At 44.6% G+C, this 19,391-nt stretch overlaps 1 protein-coding gene across 5 annotated transcripts in view; it reads right to left on the bottom strand.

Moving 5' to 3' along the window:
• Positions 1–7,922, bottom strand: part of SLC10A7 (solute carrier family 10 member 7) — a 157,368-nt gene extending 149,446 nt beyond the window's left edge. The window contains exons 1-2 of one of the 5 annotated variants that reach the window (XM_030019366.2): positions 7,613–7,922; positions 3,722–3,804 (exon numbers count right to left, since the gene is read on the bottom strand). In XM_030019366.2, coding sequence (XP_029875226.1) covers positions 3,722–3,804; positions 7,613–7,712 — 183 coding nt within the window. In that variant the 5' untranslated portion in view covers positions 7,713–7,922. Of the gene's footprint in view, positions 1–3,721; positions 3,805–5,988; positions 6,062–7,612 lie in introns of those variants that run through there. The other 4 variants (XM_041124991.1, XM_030019342.2, XM_030019327.2 and 1 more) reach the window with 4 other exon arrangements.
• Between the last annotated feature and the right edge of the window lie 11,469 nt (positions 7,923–19,391).

Raw genomic sequence — 19,391 nt, 5'->3', positions numbered from 1 at the left:
CACACAGCACACCACCTCTGCTGTCCTGAGTGACCACCATAACAGACGGAGCCCAAAGTCAGGGACTAAATCAACTCTACAGACATTTTATAGGGATGGCACACAGACTAAGGGAATGATACCTGTGTGTATATATCAAGAGACAGGAAAAGTGGTGGTGATTAATTGGGATGTACTGGATAGTGTGGGACCTGAGCATGGCATAAATGGTATGGAACAAGGGGTGGAGAATGTGCTGGTTTTGGCTGGGATAGAGTTAATTTTCTTCACAGTAGCTAGTATGAGGCTATGTTTTGGATTTGTGCTGGAAACAGTGTTGATAACTGCATTGGGTCTGGCTGAGATAGAGTTAATACTCCCCATAGCAGCCCTCATAGCGCTGTGCTCTGCATCGGTAGCTAGAAAGGTGTTGATAACACACCAGTGTTTTGGCTACTGCTGAGCAGCGCTGGCACAGCATCAAGGCTGTCTCTCCAACATTTTTGCCCCCCCCCCCACAATGGCAGGCTGGGGCAGGGCAAGATCTTGGGAGGGGACATAACCAGGACAGCTGACCTAAACTAACCAAACAGATATTCCATACCATATGACATCAGCTCAGATACAAAAGCTAAGTAAAGGGAGACGGAAGGGGGGCATTTTTGTCTTCCGGAGCAACCACTACGCGTACTGAAGCCCTGCTTCCCAGGAAGTGGCTAGACATCGCCTGCTGATGGGAAGTAGAGAATAATATAATTTGTTTTTCTTTGCTTTCGCACATGACCTTTGCTTTCACTTTAATAAACTGTCCTTATCTTGACCCACGAGCCTTTTGTTATATTTTCTCCCCCCTGTCCAGCTGAGAAGGGGGAGTGATAGAGTGGCTTTGGTGGGCACCTGGCATCCAGCCAGGGTCAACCCACCACAATAATCCAGGGATGTTTTAGTTATTGCTAAGCAGTGCTTACACCGAGCCAAGGGCTTTTCTGCTCCTCACCCCACCCTACCAGCGAGTCGGCTGGGGGGGGGCACAAGAAGCTGGGAGGGGACACAGCCAGGACAGCTGACCCCAACTGACCAAAGGGATGTTCCAGACCATATGATGTCATGCTCAGCATATAAAGCTGGGAGAAGAAGGAAGTGGGGATGTTTGGAGTGATGGCATTTGTCTTCCCAAGTAACCGTGATGGAGCCCTGCTTTCCTGGAGATGGCTGAACACCTGCCTGCCAGTGGGAAGTGGTGAATGAATTCCTTGTTTTGCTTTGCTTGCACATGCGGGTTTTGCTTTACTTTTTAAACTGTCTTTATCTCAACCCACAAATTTTCTCACTTTTACCCTTCTGATTCTCTCCCCAGGGGGGAGTGAGAGCGCAGCTGTGTGGGGCTTAGTTGCCAGATGGGGTTAAACCACGACAGTCAGATTTATCAGAAGGCCTCCATTAACACTTACACAACTTTTTATCATTTCATAATGCATACCAAACACTGGTTTCAATCTAACTAATGTATTATCCAAGGTAGAACAGCCAACACACAGGTCAAGAACTAATAACGACAAAAGCAGAAACTATCTACTTTGCAATCCAATAAGAAGATATATTAACTAATAATACCAACTTTAGGTTGTGTCTCAATTACATTATTATTTATAATTGTATTATATATAATTACATTATTATTTATTTATATAAAACATGCCCTGAAGCATTTTAACAAAATCATGACCTGGCCTCCTAACATATTTAAGAATTGTTTTTAACATACATTTTAGAAAGTAATAGCACAAGGTACAATAAGTGGAATGTTTTTCTTCCTCTTTATCTTCTACTCCCATGGCACAAATTCAAAAAAGGCTTAGCTTCTTGATGGAACATAAAGCTGGATGTACAGCACCTGTCCTAGCTGATGCTTCCAAAGCAATCTGAGATCAGCTACCTGGACATAAACATCAGCTCCTGTAAAAGCCTCATTTACATCAATATACTGCTTTTAGAACCACAGATGAAAAGAAGTTATGCAAGTTCAAAGTAGGGCATGACACATTGCTCATGAACCTGTCAGTCACGTCACCTTAACTGGAAAAAATTAGACGTACACTAGCATTGAGAATCTAATCAAGACTTTGATAATGCTACTGATTTCACTCTCACTCACAGCTGCTTTACAAATATAAAGCTTCAAGGATACAAACTACTGAAAAGGAAAGAAGTTTCACATTTTTTCTCTGCATGCAAAGATTCCTAACCCTGAAAGCAGAAAACTCCACTCCATTAGTACTACTCAGGCATTGTGTTTCGGGTCCTCTTCTCTGTGGAAGAAAGTGCCTCTCCGCAGCCTATTTCCATTAGGATTAATTACTGTCCCAGGCAAACAGATAACATGGTGCTTCCCCATAAGACCACAAGGCTCCAAATAGCTACTACAGAATTGACTCAAGTTACTCACTTCACTTATACTGTGTTCCAGCAGAACTAGAAGCCCTAGGGCCAGAACCACCAGCAGACACAGGAGAGGGCTGCCATCAATTCAAACACCACCTCCATTTGAAACTTTATCACTATAACCACGATACAGATATAGAAACTTTTTTTTTGTTGAATGCACGCTGTTCATCCAAATCCCAGTTTTCCCAGAAGATAACTGGACAGTATCATGATGATTCTTTTAGGCATTAGTATCACACAACATATGAATGACATCACCTGTCAGCCCAGCCAACAGCCTAAAAGGAGTCAAGACACTAGACTAGCAGATACATGCAGTGTTTCACTTCAACTCTGGCTGCTCCTTCTCTTCTTGGCACATAGCCCTCATTTCCTTTCTCCATTGCACCTTTACATATCATTAAGAGGTTCTCCCCTTCATCTCTCCTTACTCCCAGATTGTTCCTCTTTAAAAAAAAAGTGACGCAAAATTTGAAATGAGTCTCAGTATCTGTGATACGCAGCAGAGCATAGGCATTTCAAGTCCACCTGTCCACAACTAAATACCATAGGAAAAGATTGCCAAGACTTTGTACCTGTATATTGGCCTTGCATCTGCAGAGGAACCCTTTTGTGTTGATACTAGCTGCTGTCCTGTGCCTACCCAATGTGGTAACTTAGAGCCACCAGATCTTTGCTTGCATCAATCCTGTAGCGACTAGCCTAAACAGTTTTACTTAGAGAGCACACCAGCAGGTGAGATGAAGGAGAGAGGCACAGAGAGCTCACACCTTCTCTTCGTGTCCTACAGAGGCATGGAGACTCCACGTAGCCCCTCTCTGCCTAGTTCCCTACAAAGTTCTACCCTAGGATTTGCAGTTTTATGGCCTGTATCTCAACTGAACAGTGGGGAAGCCAAGGTGCAGATGGGGTGGCAGAAGGCAGGTGCTAGTGCGCTCCTAGGTCTCACTCTGATTTGGGTTTGGGACACATCCAGGGTGTAGATCCAGTCTCAAAATTGTGCTCAGCGCTTCCATTTAGTCAAAGCCCTGCAAAGTCAAGCAACCCACCCTCTATGGATGGGTGAAATTTATTCACACTGTCCTTCTCATCATGTTCATTACTTTGTGAAGAATTTTCTGAAATCAATGAGGGGTTATTCCATAAACATCTAATATTTATCCTCTCTTGTTAGCCATTCTCCCAGCATCAACAACAGCATAGTAATTAAATATTCCAATTACATTCAAACCTGATCAAAAGCAACACAAAACTTTTTAAAGCAAAACAAGAATGAAGCAATGAGAAATTACAGTACCTCAGTTTTTAAGGAGAGTCCACTGTTAAAGAATATAGCTGAAACAGCAATGTAAGTTATAGTAATTTCTGGTTTCAAGGGTCCTAAAAAATACAGACATAGAGAACAAAGTGAACTACAGTCAAAGAGATAATGAAATGCATATATTACATCAAAGTAAATGAGAATACTTAGAAAAATACCTGGAGACAATTGAATCATTAAAGCCTCTAATAAAAAGAATAGGGTTTCTATTAAGTTACAGAAAGCATGCTATTCATTCTTAAATAAAAGCAAACCAGTGAGTGGAGAGTGAGGTATGATGTCATACAAATTTGGCATCCATGATTATAGGCCACAGGGAACCAACAGGTAAATTCTGGAAACGTGAAAACAGGGAATTTTTCACAGTTCTGTCATCAGAGTATCCCTATAGTGCCAGCAAACTCAAACGGTACACTCAAATAAAAATATTAGCTACTCCCTCCACAGGTCCATCGATATCATCCACACATCTACCTCTCACTTCTTCCTCCACAACACACACCTATCTGGCTGCCTGCACAGAGAAAACAAAATCATACCTTGCAATGATTTCCTTGGGGCAATACAATTCTGCATTATTCCCCCACAACAGGGCTGTGGCAAAATGGTTCATTCCAGCCCCACAGTAACACATTGCAGACACACTGCTGCAGTGAGATCAGCAAGGGCAGATGCCTGCACCTCCAAGGATTCCACTATATTAAAGGCTTACATTTGTATATATTTATATACTTTTTTCAGGGAGATTAAAATAAAATACTTTTTACACTCCTATAAAAATGATGAATTCTCTTAATACACTTTGCCTTCAGAGGCCACCAAGCACAAAACGTATATACTCATTTTTTCACAAGCATTCAACCAGTTATTATATTAGAAAGAAAATATTAGCAGTCTACTTAGGACCAAAGTAATATCCTAACTCTGCAAGTGACAGTAAGTTGTCACGAGCAAAACTGCAGCAGCAAACAAGCAAGCCTTTACGCGACACTCCAGAAGAGAAGGTCCTTTCTGCTCTCTCAGATGAATGATACATTGATGGTCATACACCAGAGCAAAGTCAATGATCCTTAAATTAGAGGGATTTGATCATACACTGAGTCTAATCAAATTTGCATCTTCAAGTCATTTAAACCCAAATCCTACTCTCAGAGAGGACTCTGATGATGAGACACTGAAACCATGTGTGTTAAATACAAAAAATAAACCAAACAACCTATATGAAGTATAAGGTAAAAATAAGCTAGGAAATGCAAGAGTTAAAGTTGCAACAAAGCACGTGGCTAGTTGCAAAATTATGGCATGTTAACTGAATAGCCAGGGGGGAAAAAAAAAAAAAAACAAAAAAACAACAAACAGAAAAATTACGTAATTATATATAGTTATACAGAAAAATGTATTTTATATATATAATTATATAATTTTTCTAATCTTTTAGAAGATCAGAGCATATATGTACATGCACATACACACTGGGCAGACAGGCAGTGCATTAGTCTGGCTAAGGTAGGGGTTCTTCCAGGACTCAGTTTTTCTATTTTAGGGTTTTTCACTGGGCTGCCTGAACTCCTTTACACAGGAGAAACCTCTACCACTAGAGCAACCACACGTTCACTGGAGCACAGGGAACTCTGGTCAGAACAGATCCCCTTCATCTCTTGTGCAAAAGACTGGTCAGGAAACCTCTTTTCACACAAGGAACTAAATAGGCTCATTCATCAAATAGGAAAACACACAAAAAGGGCTTGGCTTATGCCCTGAAGGTGGCAACAGCACAAATCTTTGTTATTTGTGGCACAATGTTCCACTGGTATGGATGCTGGACCATCCACCCTATTCAGTAAGGCCCTGCAAATTACAGTGCATGGTTTTTTCAGCTGGAAGATGACAAACTAAGGTTTTATCGTATGCTGATATTTCCCACCCCCCACCTCTTTTTTTTTCTGGTTTTAAAATGAGCACTGAGATCACTAGCTTCAGAAGAAGGATACCACTTTGGGGAACACGTGCTCACAAGTTTCAATCAATGCTTACAAGATTTTTCAAGCAAGTTGTCCCAGGAACAATACCATGTCAAAGCTTGACATCTCTTTGCAGTAGGATAATTAAATGAAGTGCTCCATCATAGTGCTTCCATGCAGGAAGTAAGCTGAGGAAAAATTATCTCATATTCTACTTAAAAGGATCTCCCACATCGCTGCTAACAATCACCACGGCAATCAAACCAGAAAGGGACAAACCACCTGATACTACCAATTTGAAGTTGTCTCTAAGGTCTGCTGAAGACACAGCATGGATCCTTCAAGAAGCTCCAAGTGGGCCCTATTCACCTATGCAAAACAGCACGCAGATGTTAGAAGGGATCCTTGCACAGCAGGAATTTGCCTACCCTGAACTCCATGAAGTACGGGAGCCTTAGCTGCCACAGCAAGTGTTCAGAGCCATATTTTTTAAATCACTTTCTTTTTCCCCCAGAACCTAAGGGAGGGGGAAAAAAGGTTGGCTCCTCAGTGAGAGGCTGTCTATCCTCAAATTTCAGCTCTGTTAAGAAAAAAAACAAACAAACAAAACCAAAACTATGCGTATAAAGGCATAAGTAGATTATTCCTCCCCTCCCATAACATGGAATTGCTAAAGGAATTCTGTTCAAGTGTTGTACATCCCTTTTCTTAAATCTTCAGAGATCAATTAGGGGAAAAAAAAAAAAGATATAAAATTTAGTTTGTTCTTGAAAATTGTGAACATTTAGAACTGCAGTTACAATAGAAATTAATCAGAAGATGCTGCCAGCATTTACACTTAAAGATACACCACTGTTTATTTTAAAATAACACTGGATATTTCCATCAGCTCTTGTTACAAGAAATATACAAGACCTCACTGCTTAGAAAAGGGCAGATCTTTCTTCCAATTTGTTTACTGTGAGCGTTTGACACCATTTTGCACAAAAACATTTTCACCATTTTCCCTCGTCTTTCATGAGGAAGTATGAGGGAACAAAAAACTAATCTTTAAAATACAAGTGTGTTACTATAAAGTAAAAAAAACACCTGGCTGAAGTACAGCACCTCAAATTTCAACACAGTATGCATTAAGCTACACCTCTCGAGAAGCTCACAGATGGCAGACATTCATACACTGAACCCCAGTGACTTTATGCCCATCTCGGAGTTCCTGAAGTTATTACTTAGTTTAACAGGAGTACATTCAAAGTCAGCTGCTACCCAGTCTTCATTACTACTAACCCAAAAAGAGCAGGATATCGCTCAAGCAACTGGTACGGTGCCCAGCGAAGATACACGCAGGAACACACGTTGAAATACGTCCTGGGTACCTGAGAAGCAGGGACTGATCAACAAGCAGAGAAGGGGAGCTGCTGGAGGTGCAGGGACCACGGGAGGGGCCGGCGGCTTCGGCTGTGCCCTACGCCCGGCAGCTTGCCCTCCTGCAGCCCCGGGGCAACCCGACTTTCAAAAGTTTCTGAGCGGACGCCCTGACGGCCAAGGGGCGCCCCCAGCAAGTCTCAGCGTCCCCGGCAGCGAAGGGACCGGCACCCTCCGCCCGGGGCTCCGCAGAAAGGCCCGCAGACTCCCTCCCCTGCCTCCACACCCCAGCAGCGAGGCGGCCCGCTCCCCTCCCTGCCGCCGGCACCGGGGCCCGCCGCGGGCAGCGCCGGGCCCGGCCCGCAACACCCAAAGGCGCCGCGGGGCGGGCGCCGCCGGGAGTTGACAAAGTACGCGCCGGGCCCCCCCTCGAGCTCTCGGGCGGCGGCTCCGGGACCCCCCGCCGGCGCTCCCCGCACGGCCCCGCACCGCCCGCCGAGCCGCCGGGGCAAACCGGCCCCGGCGGGGCGGCCGCCGGACTCACCCCCTTTGACGCCGACGGCGGGCTCTAGCCGCGCCGCCGCGATGACCAGCACGATCCCGAGGATGAACCACTCCTTCCGCAGGCGCTCCAGCAGCCCCATGGCGCGCCCCGCCGCTCCCCGCCGCCCGGCGCAGCACGGCGCAGCGCCGGGGCGGGGTGCAGCCCCACCGCCCGCCGGCAGGACCAGCCGGATCCGCTGACAGGAAAAGTCTCACCCACCGCCGCCATCGCTACCACGCGCCTCCTAATAGACACGCAGCCGCCGCGCCGCCCGCCCGATTGCCCGCAGCGCCCACCCGCCGCCGGCTTCGGCCGCCCCCGCCCCGCGCTGCATCCCCGCTCCGAGGCGGGGGCGGCGGCGGCGGCGGCCGCCACAGCGGGTCGCGGCGGCGCGGTGTGAGGTGAGGTGAGGTGAGGTGAGGTGAGGTGAGGTGGGGTGGGGAGGGGAGACGGGACGGCGCCGCCGCCGTTGCTGGGTGGGCGGGGGGGCCGGCCCGGGGAGCGGTGCCCCCCCAGAGCCGGTGGCGGCGGGCGGCGCGGCGCGGCCCCTGCGGGCGCGGGGCTGGGCGGGCGCGCCGGGGCAGCGGGCGGTGGGAGCGTGCGCGCCGTTTTGGTACATTACAACGCCTGCGTGACGCCCGGCGTTTGACGCGCGTGGAGGGCGGGCGGGCGCCAGCGAGCGAGCTGGCGGTGGCGGCCGTTGGGCGCGCGTCGCGGGCCGGCCGGGCTGGAGGGAGGCGGGAGTGGGAGCGGGGGCGATCCCCGGCGGGCGGGCACCCCCCGCCGCTCGCTTCCACCCGCGTCAGGCGGGGAGCGTGGCCGGGGCGGGAGGCGGGATGTCTCCGTGGCGGCGGTTCGCTGCGCGGGCTGGGGCTGACGGGAGGCTGGCTGGCAGTGAAAATACGGACAGTTAAAATCCTGCAGCCCGTCCTGCGGGAAGCCAGGAGCTCCGGCCGGCCGGCCGGGTGCCGTGTCGCACACGTTATCGCCTGCGTGTACGCACGCGGGCGCGCCTTGGCCCGTCGAGGCGGCGAACGACGGGGTGGTTCGTCATCGCCTCGGAGTTGAGCCCGGTGCCGCTTCGTTGCCGTAGGAAGGCGGCTGCCCGTCCGGTCTGGGCAGACCCGAAGGCACCCGGCCTGCCCGCAGGAAGAGAAACGCCTATCGCGACCTGCCGACATCGCCTGCCGCCGCGTGCGTGTCCCGTGCCGCCGTGCGTGAGCGCCTGCCGAGCGAGCCGGCTCCCAAACCGGAGACGATTCCCTCTACGGAGGTCGGTGGGTTTATTTCAGTGTTAAATACATTTCCATTGAAATGGAGTGTCATAAAAACCTCGTTCTGGCGCTCAACCTGCGCTTTCCATTTCCTATTCCCCTCTTGTCTCCGCTTCCCCGATGGATTCATTAGCCCAGCCTCTGCCCAGCCACGACCCCCTCGCTCTAAATCACATTAACAAGGAAATGATAAAGTATGAAACGCTCCGTCATCACAGCTGCTCACACCGGTGCTGCCACGGCCGCCTTGTTCTGGCGGGTTTCAAACACACAACAGTTCTGTGTGATTTCTAAATATTTAGGTAAGTTTATGCTTCAAAGTCTCTGTGGATATATTCAGCCTTCAAAGAATAGCCCTGTCGTACACTTTCTGCTCTCTGCTACCCAGTGAATAAATGTTTATAGCTCAAAGCTCTGCTGTGATCTCAGCTAGTTCAGGAGGCATATATTGCCGTATGTCCTGTGAGGTTCACTTGTGTAAACACGTATACATCGTAGCTGAATTTTTTTAATATGGAGGGAATGCGCCTTCTCCCACCCACAAGGGGATCCAAAACGTGCGGTTTAAAACAATTATACATTATGCTGCTTTACTAAAGTTCACTGGAGTACGTGTTGGTCCTTGATCTCTTCTCAGATAGGAGCGCCAAATTGCAAAACCTCATCGCATTTGCCTGTGCAACTGCTACAGGTTGACTGTTTTGGGATAAAATAAATGCATAACAGCTGTTCTAGAGCAAGCTGTGATTATAACGAGCATAGGATTTGATTACTTGGAGGATTTGATTACTGCACAGGAAGGATAAGATGAATCAGCTAAAGATGTAAAGTTAATGTTTATCATATAAATTATATTAAATCTTTGTGTGGATACTCATTCACAGATGAGGTGGCCCTAGTTCTCTGATGTGGTTTTCATCTGCACCGTTCGTAGACCAGAGTGCTTAGATCTTTTCCTATGTGGCTCTGAAAGCACGCTAGCAAGAGCATAGGCCCTCTGATCTGAACACAGCAGGAGACCAGGCAGGTGTCCAGTGTTCCTCAGGTGCTTTTGTTGTGAATGCATACCCAGCCCTGGAGGTCCTAACAGAGATGGGCAAGGAGGCTTTGCACCCTTTGCCTGGTGGTTCCAGCCCCGCTGGTTGGTTACGTGATGCAGAGGCCTCACTCTGCACCAGCAGGGCTAGAAGGCACAAACAGCTTCAGCACAATTCAGGAACGCATTGTTACCAAGGAAAAGCAAAATGACAATCTATTGAGGCCGAAAGTTAAGCACTCAGAAGCAGCCAGATTTCACAGTGAATTAAGTTGCTGCAACGTCGATTGCTGTAGAAGCTGTAGACACCTACAAAGAAGGGGCAAGTACGGCACTCAGTCTGGCAAATAAAATTCAGTCTTGATGTAAAGACAGCAGTCTCTCCCTGCTTTTGCATCATAGTTTTTACATGCTACTAATCCTGCCTCTCACTCTTTGCAGGTGGATACTAATTCTGAATTTCTAATCTTGCCAACTGCCCAAGTTAGTTCTAGGTTCATTTTGCCAACAAGTTTCAGATGTTTGCTCACAGCAGCTCTAATTGGCAGAAGTTAGAAACCTCAGTCCTAAGCTCTGGAAGATTCTTCTCATTTTCCCCTCTAAAGGGTCACTCCTTGTGCACTGTCCCAAGCTTATCTCTCCTTCTCTAGAGAAGGATGAGCTATCTCACTGCGTATTAGATTTAGAACAGTTAAGAAATTAAAAAAAAAAAAAAAAAAACCCTAATGGTTTGCCAGTGGTCATCAGATATCACAGAAAAAGCTTAACTTTTGTCTATACTCAAGAAAGAGAGAAGCTTTAATAAGGCTCTGTTGCTTTGGGTGGATGCTTTGCCTGGAAATTTGTTTCCAAGAGATCTGAAGTTTGTAATAAATGTCTTTTGCCAACTGAGTTACAAAACATGGATTCATGTGGCTCTCATCTTCTGTAATCTTTAAAATCATATGCAGATATTCTAAGCTGTGTATCAAAAGACTTGTACGAAGGTATTTTAGCTGGTTTTGTTTAAAAGCTGTTCTTCAATTATGATGATAAGCACATACATCTCTTAGATGAAATAGGTGAGATTGGTCCTGCTTTTAAATAAAAGAGCAGTCTGTAAGCCCTGTCCTGCCCCACCAGCACAGAACAAGAAGGAAGAAAACACTACGAGTGTATTGTATAATTGGCAGGACTCTCATGCATCCTAAGTCTGTTTGCAAGACAGCATCACTGTTGCTATAAGGCAATTTGTCATCCATATAGAGGCATTTGGTCAGTATTAGAGGGGGACAATTCAGTGTCTGCCATCCAAAACTATATCCTGGAACATTTCACTTTCCTCATCAGGTTCCTATACAGATAAAATACATATCCTAGTTAACCACTGGGACTTGACCAGATCCCGGAACGGTCTGGCAAATGGGTACGTGTATTCTCCATTACATCGTACAAAACCATTTGGGGATATATTTAGCTGTGGCTTAGACACAGTACAGGAATGAGAATTTAGCTTCTCTCTGATTTCACATGACCAAATTTTCACTTTTGTTCAACTGCAAACATACCTCAGGGCTTCCTGATGCTTTCCTGCCTCTGAAGGCCCTCGTGCTTCCTTCTGCATAATACAAAAGCTTCATGACATGTGTAGCTACGTGACACCAAATCTTCATCGCTCACAGGTAATCTGTTGAAATCAACAGGACTGTTTATGTGAGCAGCGACCAGTGTTCATGTCTGCAAAGATGCAGAAGTGGACTGGACGTTTCTGGGCTTCACGCTGTGAACAATCAGTCTTACGTGGTTTGTAACTGATGCCGAGATGTCAGCTCCCCTTTGTGCCATATGGAGCCTATTTCTTTTGTGTACCCAGCCTCTTATCTGCACAACATACCTTGCTGTTTAATAACTACACAGTTAAGTTATTTTAGGGATTGTGCTGGGATTTTTAAGTTCCATAGTAGCAGATGTCATCTGATTATGCATTTAGACAGGAGAGATTTCAATATAAAGGAGAGGGGATCACGAGATAAAGGGAGCTTAAACGAGAGGAAGAGATAGTACTAAATAATTCAACTTGAAAAGAACAAAGATATTCAGAATGAACAAGATAAAGAGAGGTGTTAATTATAAATAAGAAAGTTGAGGAGAAAAAGTGGAAATATATGGGAGACAGTTTACAACACATTTATATTTCTCACAAGCGCTTAGTGGCATGATCTCAGATTTTCTCAGGCGCTTGAAGAGGTTGCTATACTGATCCTATTAGCTGGTTTTCCTTATGGAAATGGAGTTCACAACTCTTATTCTGTTCTGGCCTAGGTGCTTATACTGTTTCAGGCATCTGCAAGGGATCTTTTGGTTGTTGCTACTGGATATTATTAAATGCCTGTGAGCGCTTAGGTATTGCCAGCTGCAGGACTTATTACCATTAGCATAATGCAGTAATAGGAATTATGTACAAGTTCAATTTAGAACAGCACTTAATGGGACTTAAACACATGTATAGGTATGCTTTTCTAAACAGAAGCTCTAAGATGATAAAAGGTTTTGTGAATCTTTGGTTTTATTTCTGTAATGGCATGATTTTTTTTCCCCCCAGAGACTTTAAATGCATAATGCCTTTTTTTTTTTTAACTTGTAATAAAGGGTCCTCTTATATATTTAGGTATCCAACAAATAAGCAATTTTTCCTTTTCTTAAGAGCCCAGTGTGAAATTTTCATGCACTAATCTTAGGCATTAGGAAGAAAATTTAAAAGGCAACAAATGGGGCTTTCCTAGAACCTGCTTGTTCTGACACAGAAACAGAACCTGGCTTAGTGCTGTTCCACTCATGATATTCTCTTGCCTTCTCCTCCTAGACCTCTAAGAGATCATAGAGATTAGAGACATTTTCATGTTTTGCACTTTTTCACAGAAATACGGTTTCCCAGTAGACAGCAAGGCTATAATGCATTCAGAAGGTTGGATTTAAAAAAAAGAAAAACAAAAAGCAATTGGCATAATAAAGCTGTGCTTGAAACAAATTATGGGCTTCTTTAACTGCAATTTAAAAACATAAGGAAAAAGTATATTTTTTTAAAACCATGAAAAGCTGTACATATTCAAACCTCAAAAATGAAACCGAGAACATGAAATAGCTTCTCTGGATGATTTCACAGTGAACAACTGGATTTAACCTGCTAAATAAGACACTTCAGAGATAACATAGTGATACTTTTGTATCTTTTTCTCCTTACACTTACAAAAATAACCTTCTAATATTACAAAAATCATACCAAAACACCTAAAATATGAGCAGTTTCAGTATAAAAACCTCTGCTGTATTTTTATGGGGAGAAGCAGCAGATTCATCCCTGGGTGTGTATACACACGTATGTAGATGCAAACGTTTTACAACAGTTTCAGAGCAATTAACCACTTGTAATGCAAAGAGCATGCAAATCAGAGAAAGCAGAAAGAGGAGAGCAATCATCCCAGCTATGATACCTGTCACAAAAGGTCAAGTTTGGAAGGAGCAGCCATCGGAGAAATCAGAAATACATGAACTCATGTAGGCTTGAGAAAGAGGCAGTTGCTAGAAGAAGGGTTTGTCTTAAGGTTGCCGAAAGCTGGCTTTTAGAAGCTTAACCTTTATCTTCTAGAAGAAGGAATAGCAGGGCTTGTCCAAGAGGAAGGATAGCCCATACTCCAAACTTTGTATTTACTTAGCTGGATGGAAGGTGGGGCCTGATTTCTCTTTTGTCTGTCCCTTTTGATTTTAACGTTACCAAAGAGGTGAAAGGTTCAGAGAAACGGGGCAAATTCACTAGCTTCCCTGAGGGAGAATGCCAGAGAAGTTGTCTTTAGACTTTCTTGGATTTCTCAGTTTGACTTCATCATACTATGGCACTTGTTGCTCCATACCTCCTTGGATCTTTGCATGTCATTGCCATGTCCTGTCTTCACCACAGGCCAGGACCCAGCTCTCCATCAGGCTGGAGACAAGCCAAGTGCATTCTCCAGGCAGAGCTATGATGAACTCTAACCATGGCCAATTTGGTCATTTAGGAGACTACAGTGTCAGAATCAACGTGATCTGCAATAGAAAGATGCAAGTGTAGACACATCCTTTGTGCTTAGCTTGACATGTCGACTTCTGTTGACTATTTTGAACACCAAACCATGTTCATAACTTACAGCCTGACCATTCAGTCCTCACCAGCCACCACGATTTCCCCCTGCAGGATGGAAACCAAGCAGCTTGTTATACATGCTAGGGTACAGATTTACAAAGGAAGGGTTTGCCTGCCCTTGCCCTAGTAAACCAAACCTTTCCAAAAATGCAAGGACATAGGGGAGTTTACAGGCGTATAATTTGATGGTGCTGTCATTTACCTGCATTGAAGTAAATTCCACAGTCTTTGCAGATCAAGTTATTTGATCCCAGCCCATCTGGCCTTTTGATTTAAAACAGACTAGGAAGTGCCCCCCACAGGAACACAAGTGCTTATGTGAGCTAAGTGTGTTAGTCCCGAGAGGAAGGTGCATGTTCCCACCCATCCGTGTGGCACTAGGCCCCTTTGCAGTGCTGGAATTGGGATATTCTTCTTTTATTTCTTTTTTCTTAAATTGTTTATATCAGGGCAGAATTCAGAGATCTTGATTAGACTGCAAGGCTTCTTCACATCAGGTGCTGTGCAAGCGTAAACCCAGGCACATTTACACTGCAATCAAGTAACTGTAGTGCGTAAACACGTAATAGACCTCACTTTCATGTAGCCCTCATTAGTACCAGCTGCAGTGATTAATACCATTGGTGATTCAGTACAAATGGGGACCACCAGGCCAAAGCCGTCAGGAGATCCCCACTGGCAGTACTCTGAACTGAGTCAAAACTCAAACTCCTCCTCTACCTCCTGCAGGCATCCTCACAAGCCCTCTCCTAGAGAGGCATGAGGGCACATTAACACATGGGGTCTGATACGTCTGATGTTGATCAGGTTCATTTCTGCCTCAGCCCTCAAAGTTTCAGAGTTAAGTGGAAAACTTAACTCAAATGTGAAAGCAGACACGCACGTGCACACACACACACCTCCCGCCCCCCCAAAAAAGTGGAGTCAGGAAGGGAAATAAGCTGTTGGGAAATACACTAAATAAGTAGGAAAAACAAATATAACCAGAGAGGAAGAGATCCTTTAAAAGCTATTTAATAACAAATCAGCTATTATATCTGTCAATACAGAAAAAATGAGGATGCTGACACCTCCTCATCCCACAATCTGTGGCATTAATAAGTGATGAAGTATTAAAAAAAGTGGGACGCTTTGTGCCTAAAACAGTATCACATGAGGACAAGGGAATAAAGCTGAACTAAAACAAAGGACATGATTGTGTATTGCTGGCAAATAATGACATAAATGAAAAACAAAACCACGGAAATAAATACAGCCCCTCCAACCATCAGATATAAGGAAAACATGACTGCCTCACTTTTTTGGCAGTAATCAGATACAAATCATGAAGTCAGCACTTTCAGATGAAAGTTTTGGATGCAATCATTATTCCAGAAGTGTCCAGCCCAAACTGCTTATTTAAACAAAGAGGGAGATGGCATGGGAACCAAGGATTAAGGTGACCCTGAGGTAAGAGTTCTGGGGTATATACCATTCCAAGGTAAACAGCACCATGAAGGATGTGTCCTGAAGGGAAAGCCTTTTCTATCCAAGGCAACTGTCATGCCGCTCTCCTTCCACTGTAAATTAGTTTCCCTTACTACTGCCTCATTAACCAGGAGGCAAGACTTTTTGCACCTCTGGCACATCCAGTGCTTGAACACCCACCACCTATTTCTTTGGCACAACCAACACAGTTGCTAAGCCCTCTCACTCCTCCCTTCTCTCGTGCTCAGCATCTGCCCCACACCTTTATCGGGACACTCTGCCCTCTCCTTCCTATTCCCAAGGAAAGGAAGAGTTATTATTTTGTGAACTTGAAATATTCCTACAACATAATCACGTTTCACAAAGATTTCCAAGCAGCACTGTCCACTGCCTGCCATCTATCCAGCTTATACCACACAGGTCATCTTAGGTTGATTTTGTATTGGTCATTTCACAGGTCTCATCCAGTCTCCTCGACTTTGTTCCATGTAAGCGGCTTTAATGCCAGAGCCTTGTGCTGTAGTAAACGAGGGAAGGAACTCATTTTTTTGTAGGTGCAAGTCAGTCAGAAAGCGCAGTAGGGAAGCTAGAAACAAGAAGGGCAGAGATGGAGGGGTATCGTCTGGTTATTTTTTTGCGGCAGAACCTAGGAAGCTGTATTAGGTAGGGCCTTATATTTCTTTCAGAGGATGTGCATTAAGCAGAGTTCTAACCCGATCCCTTTAGGAAGTGGGAGAATTACGATGGTGCCTTTTCCCTGAGAGCATTTCTAAGCTTTCCTCATAGGAAGCTTTCCTTGTGGTGCATTCTTAAGCAGATCAAATGTAAAGGAAAATCCCAATTCAGAATTAATTGGCATACATTTTTTCAGGAGCTGGAGGGATTTTGAATTTCTTCCTTCTAGATGAACTTACAACACTCCTGCAGTCCCACATTTGAAGTTGTACCTGTCTGTGGAAGCATGCAAGTACAAGCCCTGCAGCAAAATACATCTTTCTGATTTTACCTCTCCACCCTCTTACTTGGACAGATGCTTTCCAGTGTGGTGTCCGCAGCCCACGTTTACTCCAGCTTGTTCTTGCAATCTTCGCTTCCATCGGTGGTGTTCTCGCTGTGGACACAGTAGTACAGAAAGCAAGCTGTGTTTGGAATTAACCATTTCCCACATCCCTGCACACTCAGAGTCAGCAACTGAAGCAGATGCTTTGGTGGTTTAAAACAGACTCCTTGGTTAAGGGGGTCCAGAGCAATACTTCACTTGGAAATGCTTAGTACCATTAGCTCCAGGATCATCGATACCATGTGCTTGCCTTCCATTACTTTATGAAAGAAAGTGAAGGTGTTTCTACCATGACAGATCACTGTCCCCTTGAGTCATGCTTCTACTCTGAAAAAATGGCTTACTTCTAAACATACGCGACAGAATGCACATCCACTGCCTAAGTACCACCACTCTTTATCCAGACAGGTATTCACTTTTCATCTCCCGTCCAGCAGCTATCTGTGTATATAGCAAGCTTCATCTGAGTCACACAGTAATAATCATTGCTTATATACAAGATCCCTTGTGTACTGTATATTAATGTCTGGCTGGTAATTTCATGGCACCTCTAGGCATAAACAAAAATTTATTAAAACAGTAAGTAAAATGTTCCTGAAGACTGGCCTGCATTTTTAATTTTCTATTCAGCATTCCCAAATACAGAGCCAGCCTTCTTATGCAAAAAAGAAAGCTACGGATTTAACACCAAGTAACATCATTTTGCACAAGTTAGACATAGCACAGCCTAGAGCAATAGGATGCTTCATTTACATTCACAAACCCCTTCTTTTCTGATCATCTTTAACAATGACAGCCAAACAAAAACTTGTATTGATTATTAGGAAATGCGTACAACTCCAGGAAGCAGGAGCATATTGATTACTACTCAAATTACTTGTCAATTCTTAGATAGGAAGCCACATGGCAGCTAAAACCTTAAATTCCTGTCAGTGGTTGGCAGTGCCCTCTGTAGTTAAGACCGAGTCGCGCTATGAACATTGGGCACCTAAAAGTGACACCATTCCTTCCCTGTGCTTATCTCTTCATTTGCACGAGATGCTTATTTCACCAATGATTTAGTGCTTTAAAGACCAGCAGGCTTCTTTTTCTTTTATCATAAAAGAATTCCTTGAGCTCAGTAAAATGCATATAATACATGTGTCAGCTAGTACATGTGTCAGCTAGTACAGATATTATAACAAGTAGGTGGACACATTTTTTGACAGTATTTAAGCAGAAACTTGGACTGATTTTCACATTTCAGGTTAAGTAATGGAGATGTGAAAAATTTCAGTAGAAAATTTGTCCGTGGAGGAAATTCACTTTGGAGACGCTGATAAACAAGCGAGGAGCTCTGCTTCTAGTGAGTCTCATTCCAGATCCCAGCCACATTTCCAGACTGCAATGACGTTCCCCCTCCGGTCCTCCACTGTGATTTAGCATACACTAAGGACCCTGAAGCACTTTCCAGCTCCCAGGGCACATCATCACATATCTCCGTATTGAAACACAACCCAGTGCTGCTCGACTGGCCACTGTACCACTTGGTTTCCACAAACAGGAGGATTCAGGCTGAAGCAAAGGTAGACAGATGTGCTCCAGCAGGTCCCATGGAAGTGATCAGAGCACTAGGACTTTGGGAGCCTGGAGCAAATACAGATATTGCCAACTCTTTGCTTGCAGACTCAGTACTTTTGTCACAACCTAGAATATTTGCCTACTTGCCACCATCCAGGGACTCGGGCAGCTGAGAAGTCTCTTGCAAACAGCACCAGCAAGAGTTAGCAAGGAGGAGAAAGACTACAGGTATCTCAGAAGAAAAGCTCCCAAAAGAAATCCTTTAATGCCTGTACAGAATAAAAACTTGGCTTGTAAAAGATAAAAGCATTCATGGCACATCAACTGGGTTTTTTTTGTGGCATTCTTCAGTGTTATACACAGTTCAGCTTTTTTATTTTTAAAACATTTTTCTTATATTTAAGAGACAGTCTAATATAAACAGATTTGCTATTGCCCTGTTAGCCTTAACCTGCAGAGATTGATGTCCTTTATTTATAGCAACATGATTTTAGCTTTTGCAAAATAAAAAAAAAAAAAACAGACTTTTGTAGTTTTTACTGTCTCGTTTAAGATTAGATGTCAAAGCTTTGAGCATTCAGGAGTAAGCACAAGATCCTAAGTCTTGCACAAATATCTCGGGGGGGGGGGGAGTTGTCTATCAGAAATCCGTGGCACTGCTCATGTGAGAAAAAGCAGAAGGTAAGGGTCAGGCAACAATGCCAGTGTAACTGTGGTGCGCACTTTGTGGTATTTCACATTTCCAGTTAAAACATCAGGGCTGATACATTATCTGTCATAAAATGCCACCACAAAATATTCAGGCATAATGGACTATATATGCAAACAAGAGCTTGCAGGATCTGGCCCAGAACTTAAAATTAGGCAAATTAACATTGCCTTTCGAGCCTTCAGACCTGATGTGGCAGTAAGTCCCCGAAATCCTCACGGAGGTCAAGGGGTCTTCCACATGGGAGGGGAATTCTTATTCAAACCATTCCCTCACATGGGACATTCATTATAAGGTTCTCTTTCCTATGTTTTTTCTTCTAGATATGAGGATGACTGTTTAGGACTCTCACCATTAAAGGCAAGAGTTCATTCCCATTTTAATATTTTAATCTCCATCGCTGTGATTTAATAAATTTTTAATATTGTGCTGTCTATGCAAGGTCCACTTTTCATCTCCCCTGCATAACAGCTGTGAAGATACAAGGGCTGAAATTTTAGACCCAGTTCAACAGAGC

The sequence above is a fragment of the Aquila chrysaetos genome, chromosome 1 (genome assembly GCF_900496995.4).
Source record: "Aquila chrysaetos chrysaetos chromosome 1, bAquChr1.4, whole genome shotgun sequence".
In the NCBI taxonomy this organism is placed as follows: Eukaryota; Metazoa; Chordata; class Aves; order Accipitriformes; family Accipitridae; genus Aquila; species Aquila chrysaetos.
The sequence above is the reverse complement of the archived record's forward strand: the minus strand, read 5'-3'. Positions and strand labels throughout refer to the sequence as shown.